The sequence below is a fragment of the Dermacentor variabilis genome, chromosome 2, assembly GCF_050947875.1.
Source record: "Dermacentor variabilis isolate Ectoservices chromosome 2, ASM5094787v1, whole genome shotgun sequence".
Lineage (NCBI taxonomy): Eukaryota > Metazoa > Arthropoda > Arachnida > Ixodida > Ixodidae > Dermacentor > Dermacentor variabilis.
The window spans coordinates 28,354,942-28,380,294 of record NC_134569.1 but is presented as its reverse complement, the minus strand read 5'-3'; the positions used below and the strand labels follow the sequence as shown (position 1 = coordinate 28,380,294).

At 43.3% G+C, this 25,353-nt stretch overlaps 2 protein-coding genes across 12 annotated transcripts in view; one reads left to right on the top strand and one right to left on the bottom strand.

The window, feature by feature from the left end:
• The window catches only part of Fmr1 (synaptic functional regulator FMR1), a 73,311-nt gene extending 56,496 nt beyond the window's left edge, over positions 1-16,815 (bottom strand). For 5 of the 8 annotated variants that reach the window (XM_075680016.1, XM_075680018.1, XM_075680020.1 and 2 more), the window contains exons 1-5: positions 16,637-16,815; positions 15,988-16,040; positions 11,086-11,334; positions 951-1,016; positions 756-858 (exon numbers count right to left, since the gene is read on the bottom strand). In XM_075680016.1, coding sequence (XP_075536131.1) covers positions 756-858; positions 951-1,016; positions 11,086-11,334; positions 15,988-16,040; positions 16,637-16,708 — 543 coding nt within the window. In that variant the 5' untranslated portion in view covers positions 16,709-16,815. The remainder of the gene's footprint in view (positions 1-755; positions 859-950; positions 1,017-11,085; positions 11,335-15,987; positions 16,041-16,636) is intronic. The other 3 variants (XM_075680023.1, XM_075680017.1, XM_075680022.1) reach the window with 1 other exon arrangement.
• An 88-nt stretch (positions 16,816-16,903) lies between these two features.
• LOC142571559 (WD repeat-containing protein 44) overlaps positions 16,904-25,353 on the top strand; it is a 49,272-nt gene continuing 40,822 nt past the window's right edge. For 3 of the 4 annotated variants that reach the window (XM_075680014.1, XM_075680013.1, XM_075680012.1), the window contains exons 1-3: positions 16,904-17,117; positions 21,672-21,732; positions 23,944-24,083. In XM_075680014.1, coding sequence (XP_075536129.1) covers positions 17,044-17,117; positions 21,672-21,732; positions 23,944-24,083 — 275 coding nt within the window. In that variant the 5' untranslated portion in view covers positions 16,904-17,043. Of the gene's footprint in view, positions 17,118-18,229; positions 18,289-21,671; positions 21,733-23,943; positions 24,084-25,353 lie in introns of those variants that run through there. The other variant, XM_075680015.1, reaches the window with a different exon arrangement.

The following is a 25,353-nucleotide window of genomic DNA, read 5'->3' as shown; positions in this document are numbered from 1 at the left end:
CAAAGGTTAAATGGCACCCTCATCTTCTGGTGAATGCTAGTCTCCTGCTGTCCCACCTGTTAGCTTTCCTGGGAGATTGATGACCAATTTCAGCAATGAATGGCTGTTAAGACATACAAAACAAGCATGTGCAACATTTACACACAAACCAGGTGAACCCATTCGGAAATCAACTCTTGGCGTGTGCAGACGATTGAGTGAGCTGACTTATGCTGCGCTGGTTCTAGCGGTGCTGTAGTCAATTGTGCGTTCCCATTGATGCTGTGATCACACAAACGGTTTGGGGCTTTGATGCAGGCTGCCGCTGCTCACTTTTCACTGGATACATGAGATATCTACGAGCACTGATTATCATTAACGCTCAGTTAACTGTGTCCGTCTTCTCTAAAGTAAAGGTGCTAGGTGCTATGCAAGACGGGTGAAATTGAAACTAAAAACCAGTGCCAAACTTTCCTGAACTACTTTGTGCAGGAATACATGTGCAGAAGCTTCGCCTCCATATCTTTCAGTTCATAGCCAAGAAAAGCTGTCTGCGAGTGTAGCATTCAGTAAAATTGTAATTGTTAGAGTTAAAACCACTACTCAGTTATGTCAGCCACGCACATATGTATGGGCAAGTCATCCAATATTTTCCCCCTTTCTTCCTTGAGATTCCCTGGAGAGGGTGGAGGGAGCCTCCAGGCATATGCAGGTTTAGCCTGGCAATGTTGGATGCATGTCATTCTCCAAGAGAAAAAAGAATACCAGCCACTCACGATAACCATGAGGCACTGCTTGGAAGGGATGTACCGAACCACAGCCGCCCCAATGGCCTTCTTGAACTCCTTGTGAGCCGAGTCATCCTTGGAACTGCCACAGCCACAGAAAGAAACGTGGCCAAAGGCCATGCCGGTCACGCTGACTGACTCAAAAACCAGCAATCCCCCCCTCAAGTTGGCCAAGACACTCACTATTCACGTAGGTCGTCAGGCACGTCCAACTCAAACTTGCTGAATGTGTTCTTGGTGATTGGCGGGCTGCAAGGAAAAGCCAAGCGTTTGATACTGTATCCTTGATGAGAGCCAAGAGTGTAAGAGCTGAGTGTGTAGGAATTTGTTCACAAATACAGTATTACACTAGTACAGTTGTACCTCGATAATGAAGACAGAATAACAAATTACCACAGATAACAAGGTAAATATAAAATGTTTCTCACCAGTGCCAGCATGTAATGAATTATGTGCTTATACCAATAACTGGATATACCAGTTGCGCAGACAGTGCGGCACGGCTTGCACGCATCAAAACGCAGCGCGATCCCGGTGAACAGTTCCTCTCTGCTACTGTGCGCTTATTTTGCGTATCGCTGTCATCTCCTCGTTCTGACAGACACAAAAAGCATCCCCCGTTGGCCCCCTCTAACCACAGATGTTTTTCTCATTAATGCTGAAGTCCCGCCCGGCTTGAATCTTTAATGATACCTCTACAGCTAGCAGAACTTTTCGTCTGAAAACGGCACTATAGTGGCATCGCCTGTTTAGTGCCATTAAGATAAAGCCATGCTATGGGCCACGCCGCATTCCGACACGACACAGGTCAAAGCGACGTCGCTCATGTACTTCAGTTGGCTATTGGCATGGCTAATAGCAGCTGCGATACTGACTTTTCTAGATGACGCTAGCTATTATAATGAACTAGAAATATTCTAGTTCACTATACTATCTATGCGCCCTATTTATCATTTTAAATTACAATTCGGTGCATTTTTTAAAATCCTCGAATCTTAAGTCGACCTTAGAGTTTGACATATATGGGGGAAAAAAAAAAAGAAACAACTATCGGCCTAGATTTGAATAAGTATGGTAGTAAAAACCGGCAAACAAAGCAAAGCCAGATGTGCATCAGTCTTGTTATATTGCTTTCTTTCCATTTTAACAGTAAATGTGAAACTAATTTTTGAACCAACTTGTTCCTAGTGTTCTTGCAAAGGATTTTTCCTTACCTCTGCTACTACCCTCACAGTACAAGTCAGGAGATGGAATGCAAAATGACTAACACACTACACTATGCGGGTACTGTAAAGTTTGTCATGGCTTGTTGGTGGACCAGTTGGTTTTGACTCACAGTGAATGGCCAACAGTGCTGAGAACAAAGGACAACATTTGACAAAAGAAAACTAACATCTCTTTCTTGTCCAATCATGTTAATATTTAGCGCTTTTGGCCAGGCACTATAAACCCCTTTATACAAAAGAGCCAGGCTACAGTTGTGGGCACGCGTGGTGGGGCCAGTACTTATCACCTTCGAATACTAATCACCCTTTAGTTCACACAAGCTGTTTGCATACACTATTTCTGAAGCAACATGCATAACTAAATGAAGTGAGGACACAGATGGATATTCATCTCAAGTAATGTTCTATGAAAAATTTAAACCCGCTGACCATTGATACTAGTGTCATGGCCAATCGTGTGAGCTTCAAAAGAAAATTTGTCACATGTGCATTTGCTGAAACTTAAACTTTAAACATCTTCCTAATAAGAGGCAGCTTTAAGAAAGTATATAATACAATGAACAAGCAATGGCATGCTAGAAAAATAATGTAGTAGACCACATACATAATGTAGACCACATACATGAGTCACTAGAAAATTAAGCGTCCTGTTGTTACTATAAATGGTGCCACAGAAAAACAAAAACCTCACCTCAATTTTTTTGTGAAGGGAGAATTTACATGAAAGTACTCCAGGGCACTTGATGACTTAGCAACCATTATACATGTGTGGCCGCAGCAACTAACTCGCTCAAAATGTAGCCCTATACAATGCCATTAAATTTTTATAAAATCACTATGCTAGCTATGGAAATGCTGCTTGCACAGGCAATTTTATGTGCTTAGGCGGACATAAGTTTCACAAGTGAGAAGAGTCAGCAAATAAATAATTAACAAAGACGTGTGAAGTTTTTAAGTTTTGTGATTATGGTATATGTTCATACCAGAAACTTGGAAGACAATCGTACTCAAAGTGAATTCACTTTGTTTGACATTTATAAGGCATTCGCGTTCGAGATATTTGTCATCAAATTTAGGACTCAGTAGGCTCATTACTCATTCATAGAAGGGAATCTCGACAACGATTGACCCCCCCTATGTGATGTGATGCAGCCAACTGCGGAAGAAAGGGGAAACTAATCTTGTTTTTGCCAAACAAGGGCAATGGTGCAGCTGGTCATCAGCTACACCCAGATTCTACACTAGCGAGCTATATGTAATGAGCTACGTCACACGAGCGGTCACATGGGGGGCTTGTTTTCGTGCTGAGATCAGGGTGTCTACCAAGTTGACATTTCCAATTTTCCTGAATTTGCAACGCCCTTCCCGAGTGCCTTTGCAAAATTCCCCGAGTTTCCTGAGATAGGCTGACACCATGCCGCCAGATGCTGTACTAGCAAGCATGTTAAAAAAGAAAGAAAGAAAGAAAAAAAAAAAGACAATCCAGTTTGACTAGCAAGGCGCAGCGTTTATTTTATTCCAAAAGAAAACAGAAGGGAGGGGTGAGTAAAGTGCACAGCAAATAAAACATCTTCGAAAAAATTGTAAAACCCATTGCAAATCGAGTCGCACATTCTCAAACACGAAAAAGGAGATGCATACAGAAGCAATTGCCGTATTTACTCGCATAATGATCGCACCCCTGAATTTTGTCGTCAAAATGCGATTTCTTAACATTTCCTGTGTAATGATCGCACACCAAACTTGCCACAGTGATATGTCATGTGCCAAGTCTAGCTAATAATGATGGCGCTTACCATCTGTCGAATGCTGCGCGAACGACTCTTCAAGACAAACCAAGCAGTCTGCACGCACCAAACATTCTTAAGCAGATGCCCCATTTCATTCCCCTCATCATTTTTTCGCACTTCCATGACAAAAAGAAAGCTACAACCAAACTTGCCTTTACAATGTCTAGGTTTTATAATGGTTGTGGTCAACAACAACAACAAAGGTGTCTTTCGATTCTTTTCTGCACTCTTGCGCACAGAACAAACCGCGAGCGCAGGGTGTCTACCAAGTTGACATTTCCAAATTCTCCGAGTTTTCCAGGTTTTCCCTGAGCACCTTTGCAAAATTCCCTGAATGAGCCAGAACTTTGTTTTATATCAAGACAGGCTGACACCATGTTGCTCGATGCTGTCACTCTCTAGTAAGCATGCTGAAACAAAAAAAATCACTTAATCCAGCTTGAATAGTAAGGAGTAATATCTATTTTACTTAAAGAGAAAACAGAGGGAAGGTGTTAGTAAAATGCACAGCGAAAAAAATCGTAAAACCATTCTGAATTGAGTCGAACATTTTCAAATACGAATAAAAATGAGATGCATACGAAAGTAAATATTTTTGAATATGAGCTATTTCTATCAACTGATAGCAAGCTCATCGGTATGAGGCCTGAACTTTGTCACAACTAAGATTCTCTCTCAGCAGCTGCAAAGTCAACCTCAAATGTCCTGACATACTCTGAGCCCGTACACAACATCTCAGTGTTGGGTTTCATTGCTTTAAAGAGTTTATTTTGGTTTGAATGAAGGACACCTGCATCTCGGCGTCAGCCAACACTTTGTTTTTGAGCTGGTAAGTCAACCGCAGCTGTCCTGACATGCTGTCAGCCCGCACACAAAATTATGACAGAAAATTCCATACCCACTCTTGAATCACGCCGAAAGCTGCTAAAGCTTGAATTCCTTTCCCTTCTTCTCAACAACAGGATTGAAACTAAACCATCGACTTATATAACGCCTGCAATAACACGGCACACAAGACAGCATCATCCTGACTCACTAACACCCTATTATGCTAGAACTGACGTTTAAATTTTCTTTTTTTTCTCCAGAACAGTATCAGACAGGAACGACAGTTTACAGGTACAGTATGACTAAAGATTGTATAAATTTGTATTTGCTTGTTCCTAATTTGTTCTCTTTTGTTTGTATGCATTTTATTGCCCCTCTGCTTGGACCAAAACGTATGCAGTATGTACTAAATAAAAAATAAAAATAAAAGACATCTGTGTTGGGTTTCACTGCTTTAAAGAGTTTGTTTTGGTTTCGATGAGGGACACCTGCATCTCGGCGTTAGCCAACACTTTGCTTTTTGAGCCCGAGCTCCTTCGAAGAGGCGGCGGCACGCTTCCTTTCCCGTTAATTTCTCAGTGTGTCAGTCCTTTCTGTTCTAATCCTTCTGCCACGCGTTCACCCCATGGATCATCCTCTTGGCCAGTTGTACAGAAAACGCCAGGTTTTTCGGACTCCTTAGGGGCCGCAAAAACATCCGAAAAATCGGGCAGTCCGAAAAAAAAATGAATGCATGTCTTTGACTGCCCCTAAGGGCTAGAATTGCCACAGGCACATCTGCACTTATTAGGCATATTGTACTGTGACAGGAGATAGAGGTGCAAGCATGTATAATTAAGGAATACATACTGTGTCCAGTGACAATTGCCCCTTCCAATGCTTGTTACGCTTCACCGCATAACACTCCTGCACGGAGGCTTTCGGAGCCTGGCATTACACAACGCGCTGTGCTCTGCGAGCTTCGAAGCCAATCGCAAGGATTACAAAGGCGGAGTTGGTGCCATTGCTGACAGTGGCGAATCATTTCAATGAAAAACACGACACTGCACGGCAAGAAGCTTAATAGCGAATGTATAAGCAGCTAGGCCTAATGTTTCCGTAGTGGTGGCTGCGGCTGCCAGCGGATCTGCGTGCGAGAGTGCTGGTTGTTAACTACTCTGGCAATACCTTGTGCCGATGACACAACGTCAATGACGATTCGTTACGATTCCTCTGTCACTGGAGCCAGCATTAACACGACTTTCATTCCCTTTTAATAAAGTTACAGCTAATTTTGAGCACAAATTTCCTGAGTTTTCCCTGAGTATTTCCAGACTATTCAAATTCCATGAGAATTCTCGGTTTTCCCAGTTGGTAGACACCTTGCTATACTACTCTTCAGATTGCATGTCTTACTTGACAGAATCTGCCAACATATTTTCAACATGAGAAGCAATTGCACCCTAATTAGGCGAAGCAGACTAAGAGGCTCCCAACAAGACGCAGCGTTCAATACAGAACCCTATTCCCGTGTTTTTCAAGGGACTATGGGGAAAAAGATTTAGCACCTGGGAATACATTTGTCAGGAAGGTCCCAAATCGCCAGAGCAATGTCAGAAAAAGCTAAGCGTGTGCGTACAATTAACCCTTTAACTCTGGAATTACTGAAGAAATGGCAGAAAAAGTTGTTGCAGGAGTATTGCACTTTATTTCTTCCTCCCTCCACCCGAAATTTCTCTGTAGCAGGGATACTGGACAAAAAACAATTTGAACACTGGCCTGCCTCCCTCCGCTACCTCAGTCAAATAATTGCCCCTCATAAAGAAGAGAACAAAATTACCACTCACTGGCTACAGGCATTCAATTCGCCAGGCTTTTCTTCCTCTTAGTAAGCCATCACGGCTTATATCCTCCTACGGAAGATGTGCACGAATACCCTTTTTACTGTAAAAGATCCTAATGTCTATTTTCTACTGAAAAACAAGTCACTTTTTCTGGTCTTTTAAGTTTCTACAACCATTGAGTGCCCCAAATGTCGAATGTTGCGAATTCACAACATACCGTAGCCTAAGCGATAATGCGAAAATTGACTGCATTCTCAAGCTCACTGTACACCCCCGTTGTAATCTCTAGGATGTAAACCATGCAGTCAAATCTTGTTACCCCACGTTAATGAATTTCTAAAATTTACGAATATTTAAACCCCCCCCCCCCCCTGATTGGCTATATTTTCAATGTAAAAACATTTAAGAACTACAAATTTCAATAGAGCACATATTTCAGGATAACGAACATAGTTTATATTCCCCTTTACAACCGAGGAACACGAGTATTACGATTTCGGCTAATACCATATTTACTCGCATAATGCTCGCACTCGCGTAATGCTCGCACCCCCCACATTGGCTATCAAAAATTGGAAAATTTTTTCCCCTGCATAATCATCGCACCCCCAAAATTACTGCCACAAGCCGTCTGCTTGTCGTAGCGATCGCCATCTATTGACTGCGGCCAGAACTAGCTGCCATGGTTGGGCGCGCGTGCTACTAGGCGGCAGTACTGTGCTATCATTCGCTGCCACTGCCGCTACCGCTCATCCACTCACCACCGCTACGCCATTTTGCGAAGGTGTCTCCAGCTCTCCGGTGTCTCGTAGGCCTCGTTTGCCTTGTTCGCGTGTTGCACCGTGCTCTTTGTGCCACTTTGCCATGGGACGCTATGCAAGCTACACAGCCGCTTTTAAGCTAAAAGCTATTGAGTATGCGTTGGAACATGGCAACCGCGCCGCCAGCAGACAGTAGTGACGGGGAGGTTGCGTGCGGCAAATGAAGTGCTTTAGCAGCTTGAGCTTACGTTCACCCTGTACTTTCATAACGAAGGTAAGTTACGCTTGAAAGTAATGTTTTCGTTATATTTACAATTGCGGACCTGACAATCCTGATCTTGGACCCATTCATCTTTGCATTTAACACTCCGAAACATTTGCTTGAAAATTTTCCCCGCATAATTATCGCACCCCCAAACTTCCCGTTGATTTTCAGGGAAAGAAAGTGCGAGGATTACGCGAGTAAATACGGTAGTAACAGTGCCGCAACTCTCGCATGAAACAGAAGCAGCAAGTGCAATAGCTATCATCATCACTGTTCCAGTAGTTATCATTATCGCCATGTCGAGTAACAACTGCTTCCCCACACACTTCATGACAAAGGCTTGGCAATGTTTGCGCGAGATCCAACGATGAATGCAGTTAGTGACGGCATCAAGAAGCGAAAGCAGTTTTCGCTGCAGGACAAGTTGGACGTGTTGCACGAAACCGGCGCAGGGAAAAAGCAAATTGACGTGTGCAGGCAGCGGGGCACTGCCCCATCGACCGTCTCGACCATTTTGAAAGACAGAGATAAGATTGCCAAGCTTCACTGAGAATCGCAACTCGCTCCTACGAAGGAATGGCTTCGACTGGGAAACTTTCAAAACGTGGACCAAGCAGTTCTCACGTGCTTCAATGATGCCAGACTGCAAAACGTTCTCATGTCTGGCCCAATGTTACAAGAAAGAGCCCGCAGATTCGCCGATGCACTTGAAATAACTGGGTTCGACACCAGTATGGGTTGGCTTTTTCATTTGTGAGGAACGGAACGGAATAACTTGGCAGGTAGTCTCGGGCGAGGAAAAGGCTGCTGACAGAGAAGGCATGGATTCCTGGCGCAATAATAGTTTTCTAGAGGTGGCTGAATTGCACTCTGAAGATGATATTTTCAATGTGGATGAGACCGCGTGTTTTTATCAGCTCCTGCCAGACCGGACGATGCACCTCAAAGGGAAGCAGTGCAAAGGAGGGAAGAAGTTGCACCTTCGCGTGATAGTCCTGGTCTGCTGTAGTGCAACAGACACGAAGAAAATTAAACCGCTCGTCATCGGTGAGTACGCGAAGCCTCGCTGCATGAAAAACATGTTACCATACCGTTTCCACTGTGTATTGAATGTACGGGAGCTTGATACAGCACTATATTGTTGCATGGAATTTCGAAGGGGATGTTAAGACTGTTCAATAAAGACAATAATTCAATGTGTCCAGGTTTGAAATATCTGGGATTGACTGCATTCCATGATTCGTTATCTCAAATAACTTGTTTTACAGTCAAACCCATTTATAGTGAACTTGATAGTTCCACAAAAAGTGGTCGTTGCATCAATTGTTCGGACTTGCCTTAGAAAAAAAGCAAATTTTAATTTGACTGCTGCTGGCGTCAGCAGTTACGAATTGCCACCACTTTGTTCTGAGGAAATGCCTTTCAGTACTTTCGTTTTTTTTTTCTCGGCACTTTTCTGCATGTGACTACAAGTTTCCGTTAAAAACATTATCTAAAGAGTGAAATGTGGCATCATAGCACTTTCAGAACTGCGCCCAGTTCCGATCACCTGCCATTTCAAAACTATGAGCGCATCCGCCGCCATTCTTTCTTCGAGAGTGTGACATATTTTACTATCAGCCTGACAAGCGGATTCTACATACGAAGCGAAGCAATCCAGTTGGCTGTAAGCGGCAACTACGGTGGTATGCCAACACTTTGCAAAGAACTTGCCATTACAGCTGCAGCATTGGCCACATGTGCGCTGAGAGCCACACAGTTACATTTTTCTTATGTTGCTTCAGCCAAATAAGTGCGAAATTCCAAAGCTAGAATACTATTGCGAGCCATTATCGGCAGTAACGTAAACGAAGCATCAACAAACCGTAACCACTGATTCTTTACAACTTTATGTGGCAGCACCGCGTTGAGCCACAATTACACCGACTCGGGCCGCGTAATATCGATACCAACACTTGAGCGGCATTGGTTCAAATTGGTCCTCAACAACGTGCAACCGCTTTGAAACGTGCTTTCGCATTGTAGTGAGCGCAATAGTACATAACGTAGTGCATGAAGTGCGGCACAGAGAACTGTGCAAGAACGAGAGTGCCACCGTCGTAGCTTACGAGATTCATGCCGCACGAACAACTCTAATATGGTGCCACCATCGTAGCCTCCGAGATAGGAGGCCACAGCCGCTGTATGCTGTACTGCTTTGTCCTGAAGGACGCTGGAGATGTGCATTCAAAGCATGGTTACCATAGCAGTGTTGAAAGCGGGTGACTTTCCTTGCGGCTTCTGAAATCCGCGTGTGCTCTTCTTGGTGGTTGAATCTTCGTCGCGGTCGGCCTAAAGCTAGGGGGGAGGGGCTTAGTTTAGTCAGGCTTCCATGCTTTGGAACTTCGCGGGCGCCCTGCTTTTACAGCAACCGAGTTTGAAGTGCTCATAATAGAGAAATGAATTTGTTCATTGTAAAAGTACATCGCTTTTGAAAATGTTCGTTATACTTGGATGTAGTTTCAATAGGCAGGGTTGGAACATCGTTAAGCCGTGAAATGTGGTTGTTATAACCAAAAGACTATTATATCTGGGATCATCATAAGTGGGTTTGACTGCATCAGCATTCATTGTAATGCAGTTACTTTCCATACACCTGAAAAACAGTTATCTCCCAGGTGATAACAGTAGCATATCTTATAGATGGAAAACTCGTACATGAACACTGTCTGTTAGATGTACAGTGCTCTGGAAAATGCTCTGCAAGGTGCTTTTTGCACTACCGGTGAGTGCTGGGGGCCAAATGCAGTCAAAATTCATCATGAGGGCCCTTGTTTTCAGCATATACCACAATACATCAGCTCGGTGTCCCTAGCACACACTGGTGGTGCAGAAAGTGTTGGCCACCATGCAAGCCGATTATCGTATTTGAATCACCGAGCACTGTGCATTTATTTGAATCTCTAAAATTGTGCGCTATGCACCTCTACAGGCTATATGTACAGTAAGTTCTTGTAATGTCACTGGGACAGAGAACTGATTTCGTAATAAGCGGTAGTTTGTTAAAAATGCGAAACGCTATCTATAGGAGAATCATAGTAATGCAGCAACACAAACATACACAAAAAAGCTTGCAATAAACTGATACCTCAAAGAAAGATTTTGTTTTAACAGTGGTTTACTGCATGTACTGGTACATACAACCAGGAACACAGGCACAGTGATAATGCTTCTCTGGTGGATATCAAAGGTACAGATTGTTCTCAAAAAAGATCAATACACGGCAAAGAGAAACCCACCATACCAATGCATCACTTATGTTGAGTTCTCAATCTGCTGCTGCATGGCAAATGATGCATTTATGATGTACGCGGTTCAACACCACCGCCTCAGTTTCTTGACGGAAGCCTCACTATTTTTAACCAAGGTTAAATGCTGACTTTTGTCATCTCCTGGCACACTTAAAATTGTGTTTTTTTTTTAGGGCTAATGATGCTATTCATTTCATGTAGCTAAACAAATCAGAGTACCTCAAGGGTTCTTACACACTCTTCAATACCTAAGTTATCTGGCATTTAAAGAATAAGAATTAAATCTAAGATTGTTTAATAAAAAGAAAGATGGGGGTGAAGGAAGGAAGCCTTACTTGGGGTTCTTTGGCCGCAAGCGGTCAGACGGTACAATCTCCGAGTAGGCTGTGTCCCAGCCCTGGTATTCCACGACATGGAAGTCGCCCTTGGTCATCTTGACCCGCGCCTCCCACCAACCAGAGGCCTCCTGCTCATTGGCTTTAGAAAACACTTCCACTTCTTGGCCTTCGGTAAAGATTTCGTCACCACGGGCGCTCGATGGAAGTCGCACTCGTTGGAACGGGAACTTGTTTGGTGGCTGCCAGCTGCAAGAAAGTGCAGGGTGTCACACCTCAAATTGCCCCTCAACATAATAATATCTGAGAAAAAGAAATGAAAGGGAAGACGAGAAAGTTACCAACACTTCTTTCCGCACAACACAAAAATATGTATTTGCATAGTTGCTGTATTTGCATAACTCTTAAAGGGCCCCTGAAACGGTTCGGACAAATTTTGTAGACGCGTAGGGTACAGCTTAAGTAGAACATTCACACCACAATTTAAGTGAAGCGTTACGTATTAATGGAGCTACAAGCGATTAGAAGTTACCCTCCTCACTAGCCATGCTTTTCCTCCTCAACTCGTTCGCCGAGCGAGCGGGGCTAAGCTCCGTCTTCACTGGTTCAGCGTCACGATGCGACATCACATCGTTCACTTCCGGTTGTTTTGGAGCCCGCCCGCGCGAGACCTCTCCGCTAGCCGCTTGGCCGTCGACCCCAAGCGAGAGCTATCGAAGCAGCGTGCGTTGCAAGCATTCTGTCGTAGCGCCGAACGTGTTTTGTATTCCGGTAACCACAGGCAAGCTGGTCATTTCGGCAAATGACTGGAGGCATAAACTCAAGCTGATGAAGGAACATTAGCGTAGACGTACGTGAGCGGCCTCATCGGTCTGCACGGTCCATACACTTGTTGGCGCAGCGCTTAACCAGCCAAACAAAGCGCTAATATTGCTCTAACCAAGTGTAAAACAATTTAAACATTTATAAAAACAAGTGTTGATGATTACACTCCTGCGAAAAATACACACCAGCAGCAAAGAAGAATACACTTCGTTGCTGCTACTGTGTATGGTTGAGCTTTGTGCCACCAGGTGGCTGCACCATGCAGACCATTCATATTTGCCCTTCTGCTCATCTCATGGCTCATCCCGTTACGGCACAGTTAAGCGGCCAGACTCTGTCCCCTTGCGCTTGCGTCTGCCCTAATACCGGACTCGCGAAATGCTATTGCGCTAGTAATCTTCCGGTGTAAAATGACGGCCACAAACGCGCAAATCCTGGCGCCGATCGGATAGCGGCAGTCTGATGCGCAGCAGGCAGTTCGCTCGTACGCTGCCTTGCAGAGGGACACGATGTCGCAGCTTGACATATTGCCAGTCGCTACGTTTGCAGTCCACAAGGCAACAAAGTCCAATCATAGTGCTCGCGAAAAGACTGAGACCGACTCTGACCGCGGAGCTCTCTTCAAAATGGAGTACGTTGTAACACAAGCAGACGACACACGCTGTGTGCCGGAAGTGCTTAAGTGTACTGAAAAATTGTTCTTGTGCATTCTCTTTATGTTACTTTCTTTTCATAAAAACAAATTAACTAACATTCCAACTATTACGAAGATAATTTGTTTACCGTAAAGTTGGAAAAATTATCGATCACGCGCCCTTGTCAGCCAATCGGATAGCTCGCCCCACTGACGTCGTATGGGTGATTTCGGTCATATGGGTAGGGGCGGCTTAAAATTCCGCCGAGCAGTGCGCTGCGATCGGCAGCGATGTGCATATTTAAAACCTTATAATAAATTACACGCTTTACGCGGAGCACTTAGATGTGTCAATTATTGATCAGAAGGACCTACTCTAACGACTCAATACGTTTGTGGAAAATCGTCAAAAGCGTTTCAGGGTCCCTTTAAGCCAAGTGCTAGTTACTATGTTCAGCCTGCCTCAGACAAAAGAACTTGTACACTTTTAAAGGGTTACATAAGGAAGAACTCCATGCATGAACTTGTGACACAGTTGCTTGGCAGTAGCACAATTCACAAATTCAGAGTGCACACAGGCGACAGCAGTGCGATTTGGTTATTACAACCCTTCATACTTCAATAAAAACACCAAATCCAATACAGGCATAGTTTCGCTTAATTTCCCAGGCTACAGCAATTATACATTTATACAAGCTTCAGAGCATCCTGAAACTTGTGGTGGATGGATGCCTCATGACTATGGCTGTAGGAAATCATGAAGCAACAGCAAAAACCATAAAAGAATAAATTAATACAATTGCATGGAAACTAAATTTGTCATAACTAGAAGTAAAATAGTGAAAAAGGAAACACCGTATGCAAGACATTACTTGAGCCTCAATTTTCAGACAGACCATGTGAATCGAAGCAAAGGTGACACTCCACACTGCTGCTCTTTTTAACTCTAAGTGTTTGCTACTGATAAAAAAAAGTGCTCTTAAGCTCGTGATTAGGTACACTTTGATTATTAGGATAACCAGAGAGCACAACCACATTGTAAAATGATGTGGGACAAAGACCCAAGTCAAAAACTGCTAGGCCAATGGATAACCTTGGGACAGTGCCATTATCCAAGTGATAAAAACTTGTGGGACACTTGACTTCTTTCCTCCTTTTCCTTGTATATGCAAAGCACTATCACAAATTCTTTGTCATGTGGCATTTCTCCCAGCTTATCTAAGAAACAAACACCAGGAACGGTGTCACACAATGCCCTTTCAAACACCCACATGAGCTAATTAAAATGTCTTACAAAAAGTACACTAATATTTGCTATTATCTAATAAACAGGCACCTGCTTGCAAGTTAGGAATGTTCACCAGTAAAATTGCTTTTTGAACAATTTTCTACTCATAGGGCCTTGATATCCATATCTCTAATTAACATTAACCACATAAAAAGGCTACGCTGCAATGTGTTCCTTACCTACCAGTCCATTAAATTTAGCAGAAAATAAATAGCCTAAAAACAATACAAACAAAAGATAACCCAGAAGTGATGTTTCAGTAGAGTGGCAAAAGTGAAAGGTACTTGTGAATGTTTCTGGTCATGCCCTTGGGCTGTTACTAGATGGAGGGTATGCTCAGTTCATTTCCTATAGTGCATGTAACCTAGCCAAGAAGCACCACCCTTCTAAGCATTGCCTCACCAACTCTGCACAGCACAGAATGAACTACAAGTTGCATCAGCCAATGTGGTATTTAAACATTCTGGGGTTTTACAAGCCAAAACTATGCTATGATTCCATAGTGAGGGACTTGAATTTTTCTTTTGTGCACTCACTGTATGGTACGCATGCTTTTCTGCATTTCGCCCCCATTGAAATGCAACTGCTGCGACTGGGATTTGATCGCGCACCCTCAGGCTTAGCAGCGCAACGCCAGGCCACCACGGTGGATAATTTGGAATGAAAACCAGCCCCACACAACGGAGAAAGTGATTTTATCACTGTGCACCCCTAATCGTACTTTGAGCCGTCCATTCACAACTGGCACCATGCGACAAAGGACTAACAAGTGATGGTGGACGTGCTCTGCTTCTGGTCTTCACCACTGAGCGGCTGATGCAACAAGCAGACATCTTCTGTGTAAACTAAATAAGACATGGCACAGACTTTATAAATGCCTGAACGGGGGTAAAGCATGCGCCTAGTACAAGAAACAAAACACTAATTTCAACACTTGTTTTTTCTAATGATGCCAGCACTGCATTACACATATAGTGCATTGAAAGCTCGGGAAATGTGTGACAGGTAAACACCAGCCCATTTACTTGACAAGACACTCAAGTGAGCATCCCATAGCAACTATTCCACCAGCAGAGTGCTCAACGCGACGTTTTAAGTCTTGCTGCACAGTAAGCACTACATACAAAGAAACATTAAATGTGTATATCGCAAGAACAACTGACCATGCAAATCCAAGAAAAGTATCTCAAGCAGTCATGCCTAGAGCAGTGAAGGTGACAAACACACAAGCTGCTGCCAGTTCCATAATGAGACGATGAATACAAAAAGTAGTGCAGTAATTCGAATTGAGCAATGGATTAAAATTTTTATCAATGTAATGTGCCAGTACAGCACTACTGCGCTCTGGGAACACCGATTATAGTGCCGTGGCCTGCTCAATAATCCCCAACACGGACAAATTAATGTTGTATAGCTAGGGGCATTTAAAAGTCATGCTAGGCACTTGCGATGTTTGAGTTCTTTTTTTTTTTTTTTCATCTCCGTTCACCCAATGGCAGTGTCATTTTTCTTTCTTCCGTGTTAAAATTTGAAACGATCTATTGCAACGAGCCCTAATTATCTACAGTGCATAAAAAGAGCAACATATTTTCGATATCACTTGCCGATTGTGCAACGCAAGCTACAACTTGACTAGTTTCCTGAAGACACTCGCTCATGCAGAGCTTAAAAGCAGTGTACGCTTCGCTCATTTTTTTACTGATGCCATTTTTGTGTGGATCACACAAACTGCCTTGACTGCGCTGGTACGCCCAGTATCAAACGTTCTGCTACGTCAAGGACATTTATCAGAGCAGCTTAAACCGCCAAAACCGGCGTGCGAGACCGTTGATCACGCCCATGCGCACCACACTCGCGTCGCAGCCATGTGGAAGCCGAACGGCAAGAAATCGTGCAAAGTTATTCGTTTTCTTTTTTCAGCGTTTTGCCTTTATACCTATGAATGCGATAATACGTCGAGGCAGCATCCCTTTAGGCGCCTCTGGTCAATGCGAGCTTTCGTTAAGCGCTCATTACGGGCAACCTCGGAGAGTCGCATCACGCAGAAGGCGTGCGCCCGCGATGCTCGCACGCCGAGGGAGGAGCCACACATCCCGAGATCTCGCCGTGTCTTACCGACGTGCGGGCAGTGCCGAATAAAAGAGAAAACACTCACTCATTCTCGAACGCGACTGTGATGTCGTTCTCGTGGACGTCGACGACGAAGGCCTGCGCAGAGAGAGCAGCAACACGTGAGCCTCACACTACCGCTGAGGCGTTTCACAAACGCGAGGTCCGAGACGCTGGCAACGCCGTCGCGGGGCACAGATTCCTGCCGTCCGGCGATAAGCCATTTCTACATGCCTAGCTTTGAAGATACGTCGCCGCTGTAGTTCACAGTTAGCACACGGAAGCTGGTTGCGATTTTATTAAGTTCAGTGACCCTATAAAGGCAGACGCCTTCGCAAAGGGAGAAACAAAGCTGTCACAGAGTGCTGCTCGGTCGCACCGCGCGTGGTCGGATGGCACGGCGCAACGACAAAGCGCACTGCCAGGAGCGTAAGGAAGACAAATTTCATCGGAAATCTTCATAAAATAAGGTGTTCGCAGGTACTTAAGCCTAAATTAAGACCGATAGCGACAGTTCGGATGAAGCGCGGCAACACAGTTTTAACCCTAACAAAACTTTCGAGTTCGGTCTATTGCCCTAAGCATTTTGACATAGCAGAACGCACAAAAAGATGGGCTGGAACTCGTCCTTTAACTTTAATAATGTCTCCGACGTGACGGACAAAAATAATTTTGGATAGTATCAGCAAATTTACCTTATAGTGGGCTCCGTTTTCGCCGCGTACTTCGACCGCCAGGTCCTCCATCTTTACAGTCATGAGCATCATGGGATTTGGATCGGTGCTATTTTTTATGCGGAGTATTCGTTTCCGCGAATGATTACTATCGCATTTTTAAAGATACGCTTTTCGCGTGAATTTTTGTATCTTCACATAATTAAAGCTTTAGCGAGATAACTGTTTATTAAATCTCATTGAATTCGCATCGGCTACCCACTACTGTGTAAAGTGCGAATGGTTGTCTGTTGCAGAGCTATGCCGCCGTGTGCTGCGGGCGCGTGATGTCTTTTTCGTGTAGTGGTTTCGTTGTAAGAGGAGAAACATCTACGTTTTCTTCGTCAGATGTAGATTAGCCCCTACAGACGCTTTGCGAGTGCGCGTAAATGGCCTCCGACAGTGACGACTCGGAAGAATTTTTCGATGCTGTCTCAAGTCCGATTCGGTCTGTTGAAAACAAGTGAGTTGTCGTCGGTAATCCGAAAGCTTTTTTTTCTCACTCGATAAAGCGCAGGATTACCTTTAACAGCTTGATTAATGGTCGGTCCCTCGCGTTTGCGTCATCACTGGCGCTGTTTTGCTCCGTAACTTGAGGGATGGTGCTTCAGTGCGCCAGGAATTTCATTTGCTCGAGTGGCATGCCACAGGCGATGCCGCCCTTCTTTTGAAAAGTGGTGTTTGACTCCACGCGCTTGGGACACGCCTCGCTCCGGCGCGCGATCCGATGGCGCGTGCCAAAGTGGCCGAAAGTGGCGCCGTACCGGCCACTCAATAAAACGCGGTGGTGTTGCGGGACCCTCAGAGCTGTCAAACGGCTGTCACAACGGGCCCACAACGCCCTTTGCCAATTACTTTCTCCGGTCTTCAACTGTTCGCATCATACGTAATAGAAGGAGAAAAAAAAACTACAAGCTTCGGTGCGCACCTGTCCGTGCTCTACAGTTGCACTTTCAAGCGCGGCGCAGGGGTTAAGGTCCAGCCCAGCATTATTTTTTGTGAGGTGTTTCCGCATTTGAGCCGTGGACTATACGGGTGTCACATGGCGCACTTTTGATCGCGATCAAGCCCGATCCGGATCGAATTTCTCGGTCGTGATTGGCTCCTTTGCACAAAATGCGCGAGAGAGCCAATCGCAGTCGAGAATTTTGATCCGGATCGGTTGCGATCAGAAGTGTACGTGTGACACCGCGCCGGTATTGTATATGGCCTAGCTAACAGAAGAACAGAACATGGTGGCAGATCGCGGAATGCACACCAAATACCCGATATAATTATTGAGCAATGCGTTTCGCCATAGCTGTAGAGAACATGGCAGTATATATCACACTGTTGGGATAATTGCGTTCGGGGGGGTGAAGGGAGGAGGCAGCAAAGAGCCAAGGCCATAGAGTACACAACATGTGCAACAATTTCCATATCTTCATATCCAAAGTGGATGTGAGAGGTCTGTTTAAATTTGAAAAAGGCAATTCTTCGAAAACGGCATAATAGATATCATTGTACTTGCAAATGTTTTTCTTATTTTAAGGGCATTAGTGTGTGGAATTGTATAGTCACTACGTCAGTTTCTTTAAGAGTGTGCAGTAGATGTGCAATGGAACAGTTTGCCTTGAGCAGTCATTTCTTGGCATGTAAGTGTTCTCGACTGGTATAATCCATGTAAGGATCTGTTTTGCTAGATTCTTTTCATTTCTTAAGAACCACTGTTCATGGTCAGCTGATCGCAGTGACAACTTTGACAGAGTGCCACTCAGACCACTGACATAGCGCAAGAAGGAATAGGATCAGTACAGAGTTAAGTATAAAACCCATGCAAGCGATCTTGCGCGCGACACTGCAGCGACAAGCGATGCGATGGAGATGGTTGTTGCATTCGCTCGCCGTCTACAAGTCGTATACGCCCCATGCGAGCAATGATTTTGAGCGACGTGTCCCCGGTGTTGCCGGTATGAGGGCAGCAATATACACACCGAAACTAGCATGACGTGTGCTTTATTAATTTAAGTTGTATTTTACTGTAAAAAGCAGCATAATTTCTGAAGGTCGTGCAGTAGGTTCTTATTCTTGCATGTATAAAATTCAATAGTTTGCTCGTTCCATGCGACAATCAGTAGCATTTGAGTGATGTACATCCAGTTCCGGCTTCATGCTATTGGCTAGTCGCTCATAGCACTTCCGGGCAACGAGCGACGAATTCTAGATTTCTAGAATCGAGCGATTGAGCAACAAGACCGAGCAATCTGTTCAAGCGACAGCATACAGCCCTCCAGTAGGTGGGCTGTATGCTGTTGCAGATGCAATTGAACATTGCAACATGCAATGCGTTATGCTAACAAAGGAAGGGTAAAGCCACTATAAAAACACATACATTGCAGTGTTTCCTGCTTTCTACTACTGAGGAATGCTTTGCCATAGGTGACACCAAAACAGAAGCCCCAGTTGTAGCCAAACATGCCATGTGTTGCAAAAGTCATGCATCTTAGTTATAATGATGAATGAGAAGAAAGGGGGATAACCAAGGGGTCCAGTTTTTAATAATCATATCATAAGAAGTCAACAAACTAAGACACCAAGGGCAACACAGGGGAAATTACTTGTACTTGCTAATTGAAATAAAGAAATTATAAATTAATAGAATTGAATGTGGTTGAAAAAACAAATAGCTACCAGGTAGGGATGATCCCACGTCTTCACATTACGTGTGCGATGCTCTACCAATTAAGCTACCACGGCGCCGCCTTCCCATGATGATAATGTTATAATGATATCACATACAACAATGTATTGCTGATAACATCCGGCTTCCTTAATGTTGTGATATCCTCTATTAACTATTTGAGTATGGTGAAGCGCCATAAACGGTACAAAGTCCATTTCCGTCTATTGCGCTTCACCGTACTCAAATATGCATAGCCAACTGGCCCAAAATTCTTCTCTTCTGAACCTCTACTACTTCTGCACAGGATGAAATGCTTATATCAACGCATTTAATTGCCTCCTTCACACAATTTCAATGGTCAAAACTTGGCTTTCTAGGCAGTGTCTAGCCTGGAAAATGAGGCATAAAATAAAATCCAGTAAAATTGTCTAAAATAAATGTGATTGTCCATGTCCTACCTCAATGTGTAATTAAAAAGGATTCCTGTAGACTGCATAGCTGCCAGGGTTCACACTATTCACATGGCTCTTAATGTGCACATAGCTCTGCTTCCTCGTGGAGCAAGCACTGATCTCAGACCTTTTCTTTTTATTAGCTTTCTTGGTGTCTGCGCTCCATTTCATTTTGCTCAGTGGATAGTTATGCAGTTTAGCATCACATTGCAGTTTCTTCTATTCTGGTGGGTAATACTTGTACAGATGGTAGAAACTCTCGAAGTTTGTTACGCTACTGCGCCATCCTCTCAGGTCTGTTTGATTGATGCTGTAGCCTGCTAATATGATGAAGTGCAACAAGCGCATTGCAAGTGTGTATAGTAAAAGGAGCACTGACATGTACCCATTTTCGAAGTTGTGGAAACTCGACTGTATACTTCTTGGATGTAAAAGGATGACACTTAGCAAGTATGACATACACTTATGACATACTTTATTTTGATGCTAAAGTAGGGCCAGACCTGCTGTCATCGACATTATTGTGATGTCATGCCGAGGGAGGGGGTCCAACGTGGTTCTAGTGTGGGAAAGGAGGTGAAGGAGACGGAAAGAAAAATGTGGGAAGAAAGAATGCTCGGAAAGCCAGCGCTATCAATGTATAGGTCACAAAAACAGGAGATTAAGAGAGAGCTCTTATTTGATAACTCGCGGGGCAGCTCACTATTATTCGAAGCTAGGACAGGGGTTTTGAGAACGAAAACATACAGGGCTAAATTTGAAGACGTGGACCTTCGGTGCACAGCATGCGGTACCGAAATGGAGACCACTGAGCATATAGTGCTGAGATGCACAGACCTTCGCCCAACCCTGGCAGAGGGAACAGTGGCAGATATGGAAGGGGCATTAGGTTTTCCCGGGGAACGAGGGCAAATAGATGTGAAAAGAGTGGCAGTAACGAAGGGGAGGCTAGAGGATTGGTGGAGGAAGTCAAGGGATAGATAATACTATAAATCGGGGAGATAATGTTTCCTCTACTGTGTTAGATAGTTATTTTGGGGGGGGGGGAGGGGAGTGAAAACTAGGTTAAGGAAAAGAGGATATAAAGAAAGGGAAAAAGAATAATAATAATAAAATAGGAAGGGGAGCAAAAGGCTAGGTGGCGCCAGCCGCCGCCCGTTACAAAGGGTATAGCCGCCATCCATCCATCCATCCATCCATCCATGAGGGAAGAAAGTTTGCTGGCATTGTGTAGCATTGAGGCTAGGTATGTTCATGTTGGATTAAAGACTGAGAAACTCCGACCAAAATTTTGTTGTTGTTCATCAAAAAATAAATGGGTGCTGCATGCATTTCTTCTTGCTGTGCTAGCATGCGGCAGGCTGCAGTGATCGCAGGAGCAGAGCCAGCTAACGAATGCATCATGACATAATGATGCATCCATCTACTAGGTAATGAAACCAAAGCTGATTCGTAGAAACTACCATAGCAAATTACTTAGGGCACCCTGATGCTTGCCAGTATTTTTCTAGTGTTTAGAGAGTTTGAACCTTCAAACGCAGAATAATAAAAAGTCAAAAATTGCATGTCTTTCTGCTTCTTAAATGTTCAGTCAAACCTCAATTTAATAGATTATTGTATATAAAAAAGTAAATCTAAGATGTTTCTCACCTTTAACAGTGCATAATGACTGTGGGCTTATAATGAACATTGGATATAACAAAGGTATTTTCATGTGTGATGCGACTTCATTACAGCAAGGTTCTTTGTTTTAATGGCATGCATCTTTCATTACAACACAATGTCAGCAGTGGTCAATTACAATTTTTAATTTCTCACAACATGCCACATCTCTCACATTCATTTTTGGGCCTTGCATGCAGCTTCTTTCAACACTGCTAATAGCTCTTCTGTTTTCATTCAGGGATGCTACTGAGCAAGAGGGCAAACGGTCCTCACAAGCAGAAATGGAAAAGGCAGTTGAGGTAGGTTTTTTTATGATTCACATTCCTGTTACACATGCTAATTTAAAGGAAATTGTAGGGCATGCTGCATGTGTCCCATTTGATTTCTGCATGTGTCCCATTTGCTTCAAGCTACCTTTGCAACCACCATAGTAGCTCTGAAATTTTCGCTGCTGTGTACGTTACGTCTCCAGTTGTGGCAGCACTTTGGTAGGAGATAGACATAAATACGCCTGTGCATATAGATGCTCGTGGATTTGTTGTATACTGCAACACATCATGTGCCTACACAGACAAGCTGTGAGCTTTTTAAGAGGTAGCCTTAACTTTGGGCTAACCCCTGAATTCTTTGTTCAAATGCATGTGGAACATAAGAAATCCACCTACTAAAAAGATTTCACCCAAGTTTGTTGCAGAGAGAGTTCAATTCTACTGACCTTTGGAAGCTGTATTTTGACGAAAAGTCTTAAACTTGTTACAAATATTGGCACATTCAGTAAGTAAGTTTAGAAAAGAACCATAACTGCCATGTTTACAACTCTACATACCAAAAACAGAAGTTGCAGTTCTACTTATCTTCGAGTGTTTTAATGTAGACAGATATTTGTTTACAGCTTACATGAAAGGTTTCACTACTCATGCAAGTTTTGTAGCTGTCCTATCTACAGACTAGTTATATATTTCAAACAAGCGAACAGAATATAAATATTGTGTGCTTTGGGTGTCTTAGTTGGATATCATAGTATTGTGCGTTCATTGCAAAGCTTCACAGTTTTAAGCTTTGTTTCTTTTCTTTTTTTCCTGGATTTTATTTCTTTATTTCTTTAAAGAATTGAAGGCCTATATAAAGAATCTGCTCTGAGCAGCCAGTAGATTTTATCTTTCTCTTTTAAATGCAGGAAATGTCATTCAAATCTGTTCAGTGGTTGTCAAAGAAGGTGATTTCTCTATTTCATGTATTCAAATAAGAAATGCCCAGGTAAAGTTTTCTCTTAACAGGTCCAACTATTTATTGGGTAAACATGTGCCTGCAGAATGAAGCATATAACTAAAAGAAAAAGAAGATATTGTAGTTTAACTGTAAAAGATGCAGTAACCTGTATACAGGGCAAATGCCAAATTTCAAGTCTTTACAATGCAGAGGTGCTAAGTAGATGCCTAAAAAGCAAACATGTCAGAAGGACTGTACCGCACACATTGTTCAAGCAAAATACTGGATTCCAGTCTCCTGTGTAAAGTGCTACAGTGCTCGTATGAGCAACTGCTATGAATGACCGATTGAGGTAACACAGTTAATAGGTGGCCATTTAACTGACCACTGTAAAAGATATCTGCTTCAGCATTTACTAATATCCATATTCTTGATGCTTTTAGAATGCATACACAAAGGGACTTGTGTGACACTTTTGGATCAGGAAGGGAGGTGGTAACCATATTAGCCTTATTTCACAGTATTGTCAAAGATAGAAGTGCTTTATGGCCTAATAAATCTATTATCTGGACAAGTGTATGCCCTGTGTAATGTGCATTGTTGCAATATATGCTGCATGTTCCTTGCACTGCTTTTTACAAATATATTGAACATCCTTACATAGTAAAGACTAGATGAATTTCAGGTTTTGTCTAGTCTACATCTTTGTGTGGCCTTGTTTCTTAGCTCGATTAAATTATGAAGTGTAATGTGTGTAACCAACTGTCCCAGCTTTCTTTATTCTTTAGTTGCTTTCCAACCAGCTTCTGCTACTCCTTCTCTCTTATAATCCAGAGCATGCACTTATAATAATAATAATAATAATAATAATAATAATAATAATAATAATAATAATAATAATAATAATAATAATAATAATAATAATAATAATAATAATAATAATAATAATAATAACAACAACAACAACAACAATAATAATAATATATAGCCTTCCTTCATTTCTTATAACTGTCTTCGCTTTGATGTACTTGTTATCAAGGTATCAGCTACCTTCTGTAAAAATGTTTATGCCCGTAATAAAGGGGAGAGGGGTGTAGTGAAAAGTGATCATATCCATACTTACAGGCCAGTGGAGTGTCACGCACCAGCTAGTCATGTAAGCGCAAAAAATGTTGGGTTGTGATGTGGGGCTCATGGCCAGCAGTTCCACTTCGCAATGGTGTATGCATTTGCTACAATACACTGTTGCGTCGCTCTATTTTGGAGTGTTAGTGATGCAAGCTTTTGCTGCCTTGCTGCAGGAGGCCAGTCGCAAAGCCCAAGAAGCCGAGCGGCGACAGCAGCAGATTGAAGAGATGCGCCGCCGTATGCTGTATGAGGATGAGGAGCCAGGATTCTCTTCGGAGCAGAGCTCTGCTGAAGGGCTTTACCTACAGCAGCAGTGAGTTCAAAATGTCATTAAGTACACAAGACAAAGAACTGCGAATGTAGTTCGTACAAGTGACACATGCTCCACCACTTTTAATGATGCTTTTATGTTTTGCACCTCATTAAATGGACCTTAAAAGGTAAAGCAAATGAAGGCAAGGAAAGCCCTTGTGCAAGTATAAGTAACTTTCCTGGGATGTTGCAATATGTGAAACTGCTAAGTGACAGAAAAGAGGAAATCCTGCTTACCTCACCATAACTGTCCAGCGCGCGGCTGGAAGTTGAGCATCGGTCAGCTGTACGGGGATAGAGGAGAAGGAATGGAAAGATAAGAGATAGGAAGGAAGAGAATGCTTTGAGCTGATAGTTCTGCTGGCATAAGCTGCTCTGTAAGCACCATACGCACTCAGTAGAAGCGCAGAAAGTGACAAATTTCACTGCGCCTGCTATCTTGTGGGTGTGAATGTAACTATCTCGCATATATATTAGACACACAGCCAATCCTTCCTGGCTGATCAGGCCATTCTACAATGTGTGCTGTCTCACAAGCAGGCAAACCCACATGGCCAGAGAATGTATTCCACACTGCCAATGAAAAGGCCAAGTGCGCATTGAATTCTGGCTTGCTGCTTCGTGCCACTGTTTCAGCACTGCAATATTTGAGTTTACCTCCACTTCTGATGTGGGGATCTTTTTGAGTGACTATTGGTGTAACTTTGACACATTTAACTTTTGAATGAACTGCTTTTGGTAACCTGGTTGCTATTCCATGGTCTTGAGCTTGCATTATGCATAGCATGTTTAACCGTGCTTGTCGTGCAGCAAGCTGGCAAAATTTGAGTGCTTTCAATGTAATGGAAAATTTGTATTTGGATTTTTCTTATATCACAGTTATAATTTACAGCAGTCTGATAATCCTGATGACTGATGAAATTAAATAATACCCTCAGCGACAGCTCCAAGGTATATGTATGCATGGTAGCGAAACTCCCACAGAAGCCCATACATCTTGCAATGGTGATTTGTGGAGGCATGCCAGTGCCTTCTACATTCGGTGAAACCAACTTCTCATTTGGGCAAAATCAATGCTTGTTGTTTGAGACTTGTTGTACTAAGTCACCTACTGCACCAGCTCGCATCACGTTTACTACATACACAAAGCACACTACAGTACAAATGAAGCCTAAGTGTGAGTATTCACCGCAACATCGTGTCACAATCCATCGTGAATTATTTATTGACCAATCTGTATTTATAGCCCTAATTCTGTAACCGCACGACTT